Source organism: Merops nubicus, unplaced genomic scaffold (assembly GCF_000691845.1).
Source record: "Merops nubicus isolate BGI_N331 unplaced genomic scaffold, ASM69184v1 scaffold12840, whole genome shotgun sequence".
Taxonomy (NCBI): domain Eukaryota; kingdom Metazoa; phylum Chordata; class Aves; order Coraciiformes; family Meropidae; genus Merops; species Merops nubicus.
This window is the reverse complement of record NW_008580945.1, coordinates 14,413-28,373: the sequence shown is the minus strand read 5'-3', so window position 1 is coordinate 28,373 and position 13,961 is coordinate 14,413. Positions and strand designations below refer to the sequence as shown.

General features: G+C 37.6%; 1 protein-coding gene across 1 annotated transcript in view; it reads left to right on the top strand.

The window, feature by feature from the left end:
* The window catches only part of ANKRD50 (ankyrin repeat domain 50), a 38,855-nt gene that overhangs the window by 16,882 nt on the left and 8,012 nt on the right, over positions 1-13,961 (top strand). Inside the window, exon 2 of the mRNA XM_008946881.1 lies at positions 6,068-6,297. Within this exon, the coding sequence (XP_008945129.1) occupies positions 6,068-6,297 (230 nt within the window). The remainder of the gene's footprint in view (positions 1-6,067; positions 6,298-13,961) is intronic.

Below are 13,961 nucleotides of genomic sequence, written 5' to 3'. Positions count from 1 at the left end.
GAATTGTCAATTTTATTAGAAGTGAAATCTACCTTTTCTTCTTTTGTGACCTATGCCCGGTATGCAGCTTGGAAAACAAAAGAGAAGGATTCAACTACTGGCATACATCAGCTTTGCTGAAGCTTCCAACAGCCTTTAGCAGCTTTATCTTTATTGGCTTCATTCTTTTACATGCAAATTGGAAACGAGGAGGGGGAAGCAGCTTTAACAGATTGTACCCTGCTAACCAGCCTCTGGATTATTGTGATGTACAAGTGAACACGTGTCTGTAAGCACAGAAATCAGTAGGGAGCCAAAGGAGCTATTTGCTGTCCCTTGGGAGATTTCTTTTTGCTGTCCCTTGAGAATTTAAGTATAAGTGATTTTAAAAAAAGTGGTGTTTTACAATTTGTTTTCTATTCTTACACGTCTTAAAGCTGTTACCTTTATTCCATGAGCAGTGGAAGTGGTGAAAACCTGATTTGTGTATAGATTTGTGCCCTTAGGTACCTGTGTTCTTAGGTATCCTGCACTGGCCCGGGCTCTGCTCTGTAGGGTCAGGATAACATCGTTCCTTCCCCTTCTGCTGTCACGCTGCACCTCCAGCTCTTGACTACCTTAGAGAACCTTCTCTCTATCTCCCCCAGCAGTGTGTTGAGGAGGATGGAGCTTCTGCTACACCTGATTTAGAGGTGGAGGAGGCAGCATCAGGTTTTCACTTACTGGTTAAGATCTTTGCTAGGTCTTTGTGTGTGATTTTTAGGCAAAGATCCCCCTACTGCTTAGGTTGCTGTTGAAAATTACTACAACATTATGTAAATATAGTTGGCTTACTTAGTTTCACGCTGTACTTCATCTTCTGCATTTTCTGATACAGCATAAATGAAAATAGTGTCTTGAAAACTAGATGGTAAACTGCTGTGATGTGTCTTATTGTAAACGCCCGTAAGAAGATGCTTGTTTGCTTTTCTGAAGGTTGAGATTAGTGTTTGAAGAGCTGTTTTGTTACACACTAGGTAAACTCTTGTTAAACTCTTTACATATAGAGAAATACACAGAAAGGTATCCATCCAATAAATATAGGCATATTCCTCACTTACTTTAATCTTCAATAATCCATTAGATCAGATGTGCAAATGAGGAATTTCCTCATAAATCCAGGAGGCGTTTAGATCGCATAGCACTGCATTGTTTCTCAGGTCAAGTGCATCTTTTAAGAATTTCTATGGGCAAATTTTATTCCAGTAGAATAATAAATTCAGATAAAACTCAAATACAACCACCTCCATCACTGATAGCAGTTGAGCAGCTTCATCATGTTGCTAGTCTGGTGATCACCAAACCTGTTCATCCAATACATTTTTTTTCAGCATATGTGTACAATCCTCAAGGAATTGCTTCCATTCCAAGGAATTACAATCCTCACAGTCTGCAGCTATTTTCTGTTGTTCTCTGCAGTCACCTATTACTACTTCTTGAGGCTGAAAATAGTGAATTAACTGAATTGCCAATACCACATATGAACTGTCTCACTGACAATTTTCCTTTCCTTTTTGAAATGTAAATAGTAATTTTTAAAAATCAGTTTGGGATGTTTGCATTATTTTTCCTGTGGTCATGTCCTGTAGTAGTGGTTTTTTAACTTGCAAAAAAAACTGACAAAAGGTAACAGTAAAAGGCACAACCCTAACAGTGGATCCAGCCACACTCAAGGTTGATAAAGTTGCACGTGGTCCAAACCAGAACAAGCACATGGCTTCATGGAGCTGCAGTGGGAGCCTGCTCCACGTGCTGGGGTGTCTACTGGTCTGTGGTCAGGGTTTGGGGAAGGTAGGTAGCAGCAACCCTTGGAAGTAGGCTTTACTCAGTAACACTAATGGAAACGTTACGGTGTTGGTCTGCAAATGCAAAATCAGCTTTGCATTCCACCTTTGCCGGAGTGTGGGACGGGTGCCCACTTTAAGCACAAAACTGATGCTGGACCACTAGCAGTAGCTTATGGACATTGTTTCCTCAGAATAAAAATGTTTGGAGGCATCACATAGTTTAAAATGAGGAGGAAAAGCTCAAAAATTAAGGAAGGAAGGGTGGGGAGAGAGGCTAATGCAGGGATTAGGAGTATGACAAATAGATAATGAATTTGCTCAAGGAATCTGGTGTAGAAGTGTGTAAAAAAAAAAAAAAAAAAGGAGAAAGTGAAGAAGGCTGTGTGTGGGATAGTGGTCTGATTCTTTACCAACTTTTTTTGAAAAGAGGCGAGTATTGTGAATTCCTGACACAGCCCTCTGGGATGTTTTTTCTCAGCATCAGCAGCTGCAACTGAAATACAAGTGCTAAACCATAACAGTTTGGCAAGAAGGTGACTCAAAAGGCAGTTAGTTAAAGAATTGCCATACTGATGCAGAAAGAAACACAAGAGTTGTAGTAGTAGTAAAGCAGATTTCCAAACTGGCCATTTCTGTGAAGAAGTTTGAAGTATTTCATGTTTGCTAGAAATGGCAGCACTTGGAATCTGACAAATTGGGGAGGGGGGCGTTTTTGGTTTTTTTTTTTTTCTTCCTTTCCTTGCTTCTTCAGGCTTAAGAGATGAGTTTGATACACTTTTTCTGTGTCTTTGTCAGTAGTGAATGCTAGCAGCTGGAGAGAGAAAAGGCAACCCTTTTAGCAGTAAGCCATGTTCACGCTGTAACAGGCATCAAACAGTTTAAGGGGAGACATAAGTGAATTTTCTATGTGCCAGGGACCATCAAATATGAAGAACACATTCATAAGAAACTAAGGTTTATAACTTTTTTTCTCCTAGAACCACTTGTTTATTGTTATTTCTGTGGTATTTGTGTATTGGCTTTTTTAATTTTCTTTTTAGCAAGCATGAGCCTTTCACTGTCTTTTTTTTTCAGCCTTTGTGCACAACACTATCTTTCTACTTTGTTCTGTAATGTCTTGGTATTTTTGTGGATCCAATCTAAAAATCTCAGGGATAATCATAAGCAGAGCTTCAGCAGAGCCTGTGTATAGTCCTTCCATACGTGGAAAATCATGTTTGTGTGGTTTCAGTCAACTCAGTAGCAATTCTGAAGAATTTTGTGGGATGGTTCATTGTTCTGAGGACTTCTTATTTGCTAGAGAGCACGTAAAACATCTTTGCTCTGCATTAAATAATCCATTACATTACTGTTAAAATTAATTCCAGCACTTAAGTAATTGTGCTGTTTTCTCTAGAGATTTAACATTTTTTACTGACTAATTAATTTTATTGTTTTAAATCACGATCTCTATTTCAGAAATTTTCTGTAATTATAACCACTTTGAAGTCCATAATGAATATAAAAGTTTCAAAGATAAAGCTGTTACCCTTTCAGAAGTAGAGAAAATCAACCTGCAATCTTTTGAGAGGCACTCTACAAATTAAGCAATCTGGTACAACTATCTGTAGATGAATCACCATTTACGGAAGTGCTTTAAGACATTGTTGATTCTATGTTGATAATGTAATTTTCCTATGCAAGCAAGAAATCGTAGGGGAGTGGAATTACTAAGTCACATTATGGAGGTAAACATGACGTGACTTCTGGCAAATTAGCACAGTGCCAATGTCTCCGAAAAAATTTACAGTTGTTACTTGGTATCTACTTTGAACTCAAGCTGGGAGAAGTCATTGTTCCTCATTTCTTATACACAGATATATATATATACATGTGTGTATGAGCATATAGCTTTTGTGGTGTTTAAGTTGTTAGGATTCAGAAATGCAAGTGTTGTGAAGTGGAAAAAATGCAGAGCAGAGGGAAACGGGGTTCTGTGGAACAGATTTTTGTGAAGCACCATCAATATGCTGGGGCTCTTCTGCATGGGAAGAAATGGGTCAGAGAGGCTGTGGTACAAGTCAGAGGAGTACAGATGGCATGGAGAAGGTGAATATAATATAATTCCTTACTGTCCCTTCCAGGACAGAAGCTGAAGGGTATCAAGTGAAACAAGGATGGTTTTTCTCATGCAGTGTGTAATTAAGCTGCAGAAGGCCTTGCTGCTGGATGTTGTTGATGCCAGAGGCTTAAATTAGTTCATGGAAGAACAGGACAAATCTGTAGAAGAGTGATCAGTTAAAGGATGTTAAACACAAAGACTGAATCTCAGGTTCAGAAAGTCCTGTGGAAGCACAGATGGTTACATTATTCCTTAGACATCTGCCTTCAACCCTGCTTGGAGGGAGGGTGAACCTTTTGCTTTGACTGCTGCAGCCAACTACTACGAACTGCAGGAAACAAACAGAATGATTTGAGGCTCTTTCCCAGACGTGGCAATTAGGTGTTCTTGGTGGCATTCCCAACAGGTAAATGCTGACAAAAGAACTTTTTTGGGCACTCCTGAGATATTTTGTAGGCTTTTCGTTAGAGTCACGAGGATTTTAAGTGAGATTTTAACTTAAGATACCATTACTATTTCTTCACATCTCTTGTAACATTCATACTCGGAAAGTAATTTCATTTAGAGGACTATGTGAAAAGAAAATTGATTTTGATAGAAAAAGAAATGTTGCAAGGAAAATGCCTTGACATAAATCGCTGAGGAGGCAGCGCAGCATTCTGGTGGGGGAAGGGGTGGAAAATGTGGTCATTTCCAACTGCCTCCTTTCATTGTGGGATTGGCATCTCTTAGGAAAGTAATTTTAACCTTATGGCTACTTTAATTTCCTGTTCTGTAAATTGGTAGCTGCTTAGTTTCCAAGCTTAGTGAACAGTGATTTTAGTTGTAACTCAGGCATCTTCTGAAAGAGTAACTAACTCTGGAAGGACCAAAAAATTCTCAGTAGTTTTGTGCATCTGAAAAAAAAGTTTTAAAAAGGGGGGAGGGGGCATTTAAAATCCATCTAATACTGAATACTTTCAGAACACAAGTATTTTACTCTCCCTTTTTATATTTTGGGGGAAATCTCTGCAAGTGTAATAGATCACCTTATATGGTCTACTAGGTTTTACTGCTACTGTCAGACATGAAAGGTGCACCACTCTGCTTTCACTTTGCATTTTTCTCAGTCAGAAAAACAGAAAATAGCAAACCCCCACTATCAGGGCTTACAAATAACTGCTGAAATCTGTTGCATTATTCTGTGAATAGGCAAGATTTGCCTATATTCCTGTTTGAATGCTTGGTAGGTAATGATGTGTTGACCAGGGTTTTCTGAAGATAAATTTGTTCAGTAAAACAAATGAAAATAGATTATTATGACCTTGACTAAAAAAAAATATGATGTGCATGCCTTCTGGACATGTGCAAATAAGAAATCTAAGAAGAGAGTAAACTGTTAGGTACATATTTTTCACACCTTATTTAATTTTCTGAATCTTTTTGCTATAAAGTCAAAATTTACTTGCCAAATGTATTTAAAGATAATTTAGTGAAACTTAAGGGCCTAAATCATTGCGAAGTTTTGCAAAAAATAGTAGCATAGCATGGGAGTACTAGTATGATGCATAACAGTTATATGGGAGCTATAAAAACTAACATATCAAAGTCACTACCAAATGCCTCAGTCTGCTACTAAATTAATTTGCATTTCATTTGTGAAGGTACAGAAGTTCTGTTCTTTGTAAAATTATTATTCATTCAGATTTGAATTCTCCGAGCTTTGATATTTCATGTGTCTTTTATTTAGACTTTTGTTTCATGACCAACTATCATTCACTATTCGTTTCAGATAAGCAATAAAAGGTTTGACAGAGACAACAGTGATGAATTTCTTAAAATTTAGACCAAGCAGCTTCTTTCTCAGTGAAGCAACATTTTTCCAAGTCGTCTAATGAGCTTTGAACATTAATAGATTGTATTAAAGTATTGTTATAAATTATAAGTTCATTAAAAAGTAATACTCCCTAAGCAAGAATTACATCACTGACTATTCAAACTATCTCTATTTCTGTTAATTCAATCTACCCATGTTTTCTGCAGTAACTTTTTTTAGATTCCTTAGACTGCTTAAACATAACTTTGCATTTTAAGTTGATCATTGCCTCAACTTGAATGATTGTATGATTGTCAGTGTATTAAATGTATTTAAAATACTGGTTTTGTTTCGTGTTCCTTACAGGTGCATTCTGCTCCCTCTCTTGGGAATGAAGCCCCCTCAGCAGAGCCTCTTCCTGCTTGTAGATTCGGTTGACGAGGGCTGTAACGTTTCCGAGGGTGAACAGACTTCTACAAGTTTATCTGGAACAATAGCAGAGCTTTTAGCTGGCCACTTTGAGTTCTTCCCTCCCTGGCTGCTCCTCCTGTGTTCTGCCCGCAAGCAGAGTAAGGCTGTTACAAAAATGTTTACAGGTGAGTACAGGGCATAGGAAATGTTTGGTGCCTGAGCCTTACCTAGGACGAGGTATTTACAAACCCCTCAGTGATGTTTGAAAGCACTGATGCATTTGTAGTCCTGAAAAATGGCAATCAGAAAAATGGTAATTTTAGAAAACACAATCCACTTTACTAAGGACTATAGAAAGCTTGAGTCAGCCAAGTATTTTAGAGGTAACTTACATCTTTTAATACATCTGCAAAGACTATGTCTGTTCTTTGAGTTTTCCTCTTGCTTTTCTAGCTTTAAAAAGCTTTGAAACAGTGTAGGTGATGTGTAACTACAGAAGTATGTCAGCTGCATACATCCATTTCTTACAACCACAAAAGAATTTTTTTTTTCTTCACCTATTAAAATCTCTCCCCTTATTTTCAAAAAGCAGGGAATAACCTTTGAAGGTGGAACTTGAGAGGGAAACAATGTGGATGTGGATTCCTGAAGTGTACTTTTGGCAAAGGTTGCCCACTAAAATAATTCTTCACATCTTCTTCATCCAGGCTTTACTGTCTCATTAGAACATTTGTTTTTTTTCTGTAATGACATTGTTACTGGAAGTTCTCTGAAATTTAATAAAGGGCAATATCTGGACTGGATTCCAAGGCTATGTATAGAGCCTGTGTGTATTAAAGACAATTAGGACAAAAATGTGACTGTAGACATAGACCCATAGGCTTGCTCGTTTCCACAGTAGCAAAAGGTCAATGGGATAATTGCATTTTGGAATGAAGCACTGTACTAATCAGTGGCAGACACGAAGACTGGTATTTTGGAGTATGTGAGAACTGAGGGAGACTTTGGGGTAGCTTCACAGGGCTCCTTTGGACATTCGTATGGGAATAGTTTTGTCAGAGCTTGGCTGATTAAATACATTGCCGTTGCCAAAAAAGCAGACAAAACTTTCATCAGAGAAGTTTTATTTCCTTTCCATTGAATCATATAATGTTTCAGACTAGGCCTAAAAAATTGCTGTTGTCTTCTAACTCTGTTTCCAGATGGAATTCCTGACAGGAAAAATCAGCAGAACTAATGGGTATGCCTTTAAAATAAATTTAATTTGAACGAGTTAATTTCTCATTTCCACAGAGAATGACTTGATAAATAGCATAAAGGAGGTTAGCTTGTGATACTATAATCCCATCTTCACTGTGGAAAAGGTACAGCAGAGAGAGAATGAATCCCAAAATAATCGGATACAAATTGAGAAGAAATTTTAGGGTCTGTTTGGAGGAAGTGATGTTTTATCCACTATGAAAGAAAACTGTGACATTGCAGCCAGTGTGACAGCTGCCCACTTAATACACTGTTGGATGATTTTCCTGTTTACAGCCAGTATTCAGTCTTGTGACTGGTATAGTGAGGATGGGAGGAGCATGGCGGAAGCTGAACTTCAGATACATTGCAACTTTTTCTTATAAAATAATGCTGATTTCTTTTCTGGTTCTAGCCTGAAACTCAGAGACTGTCATTAACACTCCCACTGAGGCAGACTTTTCTCCTTTGTATTATTTGAGTATTTACTTTTAGCTATTTATAAAGCTATTTAATTGGTGTGCAGGCAGAGCTCAATATCAACAGTATATTTTGCACTCGTGACAGAATAAATAAATAGTGTATAATGTGCACTGCACTCTGGGACACTATTGTACTGAATTTCTAATACTTCCCATTTCAAGCAAATAAATGTTTGCAACCATAATGATAATATAATCACTGTACATTTTCTTCAGATGTGTTTCTTTAATGTGGAAACAAAAAAACTTAGTTCCACTCTAACTTAGTAAAATAGATTAGAATCCTTTTAGAATTATTTTAGGAAAATGTGTCCCATCTGTAATTTTTTTCTGCTCAAAATTTTCAAGTATGGTATGAAATACATATTAACTGATATGAATTTGTTTACCATCAGTTTATAACAGTTTTCACTTAAAATTTTCATGCAGTGAAAAGTTACTTGCTGAAATGAGAGCTAAGCCTGCTTGTTAGAAAGTATTATCAATGACTGGGAGCAGAATTGCTGCAGTGGCCTGGTCCTGACAATGCTCTTTCTTTGGGTGGCCAGTGCAGATGAGAGTTCAGCAAGGCTGAGAGAGTTGGGGTTGTTCAGCCTGGAGAAGAGAAGGTTCCAGGGAGACCTTCTTGTGGCCTTTCAGTGCTTAAAAGGGGCTGTCGGAAAGCTGGGGACAAGATTTTTAGCAGGGCCTCTTGCAACAGTACAAGGGATGATGGTTTGGAACTAAAAGAGGAAGGATTTAGGCTAGATATAAGGAAGACATTTTTTACAGTGAGGGTGGTGAAACACTGACCCAGGTTTCCCACAGAGGTGGTAGAAGCCCCATCCATGGAAACATTCCAGGTTGGGTTGGATGGGGCCCTGAGCAACCTGACCTAGTCGAAGATATCCCTGCTCACTGCAGGGGATTTGGACTAGATGACCTTTAAATGTCCCTTTCATACCAACTATTCTATGCTCCTGGCATCTCCTTGGACAAAATTAATGATGACATGGACGAGAGCGTCCAGTCTTACTCATCCACAGTCATCTTGCCACTGCCAGTGGTGAATATATCATCTGTACCCATCTGAGTGAGAAAAAGAAAAGTGGTGTTTGTTGTGGTCCTCTTTGTTCCTTCACTTTTGTGGGTGACTTATTTATGAAAGTTGAATAGTTGTGCCTCCATCTGCTGCAGCTTGTGTTCTGGACTCTTCTGTATTCCCAGATTCTGTAGTAGCACAATGCACTACAGATTTTTTTCCTCTCAGATTCTCAGCTTTCATTAATTAAAAAAAAAAAAAAAACAAACAGGGGGGAGGAGTTTTTGCCTCTTGTGGCTGCAGAGACAACCTCAAAAATATGAACCAAATGTAAAATGATGCCTGCATGAGTCTGTGGTCACCCTCCACAGCGAGCACAAGCCAGCAAATTGAGTCAGAGAGGAGGGGAACAGATAACACATCCTCCTGCCTTCTCTTGCAGGTGGATTGCCACCAACAGCCACATTGTGCCTGTTTTCTTTTCTTAGAATTTTTTTCCCCCTAAGTTTAGCCGTTCTGCCTTGCACGTATAATTGCCTGTATTACCTCCCACATAATCATTTGTTATCATTTGGCTACAAGTATGGACAATCAAGCAGTGACCTTAAGCAGTCTTTCCAATCTTTGTATTATAATATTAGAAGGTTTCTTTGCATTTTTTAAATAACTGAAAAAGCCCTCTAACCTGAAAGTGTCACAGAACATACAATTTTGGGTTTATAATGCTTCAGCTAATTAGGTAATAGAAACTTAACTTCTGAAATGAAGCTGAATCTTGAAAGTGTAGTGGTTGTTCCTATAAAACTTTAATTCTTTTTTTAAACATTCAATGTATTAGTTTATAAATGTTAGCATTTTAAAACCAGGCCAGTTTATTTAGATAACTTTGAGTGAAAAGCAGATAATTTCTCTACAAACAGGATGGAGGTAAATAGACAAAAGCAGATGTGTGAATGCTTGATTTATTGGTTTAAAGAGGCTTTTTTTAATAGGCAGTTACTTAATTTGTCGATTAATTTATTAATTATCTTTTTGCTACACAAATATCTATGGCTCACTTATACCTCGCAATTAAACATCCATCAAAAGAATTCCTTCTTGTGCGTGAGGCATGAGTGCACCAGTGTGACCAGTATTGTCACATCTCAAGAAGCCATAGTTTCCATAAAATTAATGGATAGATACTGGAAAGATATGGGAAACTACAACAGAAAGAATCAAACTTGGACATGAAAGAGTTCAGTTCAGCCTCAGAGGCAGCTTAAGTTCTGTTCACCCACTTACCCATAGGCAAAAGCAGACAATCTGTCATTCATTTTTCACTCTTCCTTTTATCTGTCATTCAGTTCCAGACAGCCAGATAGTATTAAGAGCTGATATTTATCCAGACTTACTCTGGATTAGAAATCTTGGCAGTGTTCTTTCTCATATTTTTGCCATTTGCTGGTTTTGGTCTGAATAAATGTGGAAGGTTTTTTTTCATGCAGCCTTTCCTAAAATTAAAAAATAAGCAAAAACCTGAAAACTTCAGAGAAATGTAGTAAAAAACACAAGCCAGCTTCTCTGCACCCAGAAAACTCACAGAGTTTGGTAATTGAACCTTCTCAGGTAGTCCTATTGCTGATTCCTCAAATCAAATCTGTTGCCTGACTTGGAACAGAACTTTTTCTCATTAGCTGCCATACCAGAAGATAAATGGCATGAGACTACTTCAGGAGAGACTGCTTCAAAAAGGAAAATCTAAGTTACCCTCTAAATTTTCATTGTAGGTTGGAATTTATTTGGGTGGTTTCATGTTACTTTATGGGAGATGGATTTTTACTATAAAAGATAATTTTTATGTATTTATGTAGTTCTAAATTTACTTCTGTAGCATTAAAGCTTTGAGTACGTTTATTTGTTTGGTTTGGCTTTTGGGGAAAAATTACTTACAAGGCTTGGGAAATAAACTGGGAGCTTTTAATTACTGTTTCCTTTCTTCCTGTTACCACTTTGAAAAGATGATAATAGGGAATTTTATATTTCCTACTAAAAAGTTGTGTGTGAATTTTGAATTTGTCTGCTTTGTAATTGAAGAAGAAAGACTAAATTGTTCTAAGTGGACCATTACCTGTAAATCTAACAAAATAAACTTCTGTGTGATGGCACAGAGCAGTGAGAGCAGCAGATTTCAGTTTCAATGACTCTTGGCATTCTGGGGTGAATGCAGTGAAATGTGTGATGTGTAGTGTACTGCAGATGCACTAAAAATGAAGTGTGCTGCTTGAGTTTTCAGGTGCGTTTTACTCTGCTGGATACGTTATTCATTTTGAGCAGGTTGTACATAAATGACCACAAAAATACTTAATTTATTATATGTTTAGATCAGCAGTGTAAATTATTAATGCGAAAACATTGCCATGTTTTTGGTCATTTACATTACTTTAAAGTGAACAATACACTTAGATGGAATGTACTAAACTGTATTTAAAACTTCTGTAATTTACTTATGCAAATATTTTTAAAGATATGAAAGTAGAAGGACATTTTTTAAGTAGTTACTGGAACCTGCTAGTTAATACCTTATTTTTTATTATTAAAGTTTGAAAAGGTTGACATATTGTAAAAGCATTTATATAGCCAAGGCACTCCAAGGCACTTTTTTTTTTTTTTCCTTTTTCCTTTGAATGACCCTAGATCTTGCCAAGAAATACATTTGGAACTGATTTGTTTACAGAACTGCCAGGAATTTAATAAATCAGGAAAATCCATATTGGAGCTCCCATTGGGTTGAAAGTGATGTGTTATAAGAAAAATTTTAACCATGCAAAAAGCAGGGTCGTGGTACTGCAAGCTCTGACTACTGCACCACTGTTTTGTTGAGCTTAAGTAGGTCTTGGGAATGTATCTGAAACAAAATGAGCTTTCTCTTAATGTTTTGGTACTTCTTGTCCATGAAAGTGACTTATTGTATCTGGTAGGGTCAAAAAGCAAGATTGCAGGTTCTTTGTTTGGAGATGTAAAATGACCTCATTTAGATAGATGTTTGGGGAAAAAAAACATGGCTTTGTTTTCCTCCTTCAAGCCAGCAACAAGAATTTGAGATTTAAAAAGAACCAAACTCTATCTATAAGGCCTTTTTAGAATTATTTGCTTGTTATAGTATGGCATTGTGCAGTTATTAAAATTAACAACCTATTTCTGTTCAAAAGTCTGTTACAATGGCAGCTTGTTAATCCCAGCCCTTAGAGAGTGCATCATCCCTGGGATGTGTGAAGATCTGCATGAGTGTAGTGTGCTGCTTGCTATAAAAACTTCCTTCAGATAGAGTCTCATTAACAAGGAAAATTTGGGAATATTTGAAAAGAACAGAAATAATTTTTAGCTTCCGTGAACATACAGCAAATCCAGTTGTTAAAATCACTGACTTTGGAATGTTCACTGCTCTGAAGTCTTCTGAAATCTATTTGCTTGGCTGAAGTGCTTAGACATTTGGTATGTCTTCAGGTGAGTACAGACCAAGGTAATATTTTTAACTCTGATATGGAACAAAGTAATCATACAGACTCATTTAAAGTCAAGCAAACAAACAAAACAACCTACAAACTCTTTTTTACCTTTTTTTTTTCTTTTTTGAAGGCTTGAGAGTTTTTCTGTCTCACCCAAAATGGTTTTATTCACTTTCCCACCCATTTTGGAAAGCAGAATGAAAATCGGTATTCAGAGGACATTGAAAGTTAAGCCAAGAGTCTTTTGCTTCTGAAGCAGATACAGGGACTGAGATGTTTAAACAGTTGTCAGTCTGCAAGTTACTATGTGGATGCTGGGAGTCAAGGGAGGTGAAGTGTAGTCATTAGTCAGGCAGCACTGAACATGTGCTGAAATCTCAGGATTGCCGGCATGTGAGTCAGTCAGGTATTCTCACTGGGGGACATGGCATCAACTACTTCAAAAACTGAGTAATTTAAAAACAAAAATAGCTTACATGTACAGATAATATATTGGAGGGTGGGATGTGCACATGGGATTAATGTTGACAGGCTGGGGATGTTATGAGCAGAGTCACTTCTGACTAAAGATACTGACGAGCAGTTTGCAGAGCTCTGTAGCTTTTCTCATTTAGCCAAGTGGCAGAATCATTGAATCATTTAGGTGAGAAAAGACCTTTTAGATCATCAAACCCAAGCGTTAACCCAACGCTGCAAGTTCAAATCTGATTAGGAGAAGCAGAGAAGTTCAGAGAAGTGGAAGGTGAGGGAACGCAGTGGTTGCATTTGCTCTGATTTGAGCCAGAGCTGTTCCTGCACACATGAGACATCCAAAGGGACACTTGAGTCTGGTCACAGCTCGATGTAGACATACAGCTAAACACATGCCCCAAGCAGTGCCCTGGTTTTAATGCCTCTGTTTTCACTTCTGTATCTTCTGAAGGATGGTAACCTAGGAACAGCCTTGCACTTGAAGTGGAAGCTTGGGATCTGCAGAATCACAGGGTGCTGTCTGTTCTTAGTCAGTAAAGTTCCTTATTTGGCTTATGTGCAAGAATTAAGGGCTTTACCAAGTTACACGCAGAGTATTTTAATCAGATACATAGTAAATCGATGGATTATGTCATTCTGCAGGTCAGTTTAGGACAGTACTTGAAGTTGTGACAAATTATGGTGGATAAGATGATTATGGATTTCTTTGGAGAGAAAAAAAAAAATACCACTGTGGAACGGAGGAAGATGTCCCCAGAAAAAATTCTTTTCTCTCTCCTGGTCTTCTCATTCAAAATTTTTCAAGTAGAGAATCTTATTACTGTAGTGTTAGCCTTAGAAGTGACTGTGCAAAAATGTCCTGTCCAGTGATTTTTTTTGAGGGGGCAGAGGCATAATTTTGGTTTAGGTATTCTGTTGATTTAGTCCTCTTACATTTGTAATGCTACCATAATAAATAAGGGAAGCAGAAATATTTTAGCAATGCTGCCATAGTTGACCTCTCAGTTCTAATCTGTTGCGTTTGTACAATACTCACAGAGACTAAACAATTAACAGAGTGAGCTTAATGTGACATTCAGAACCTCTGCTGAAAACATTTCGGAACAAAAAACCAGAGCTGTTACCAGGCTGAATTTTCAGACAGACCT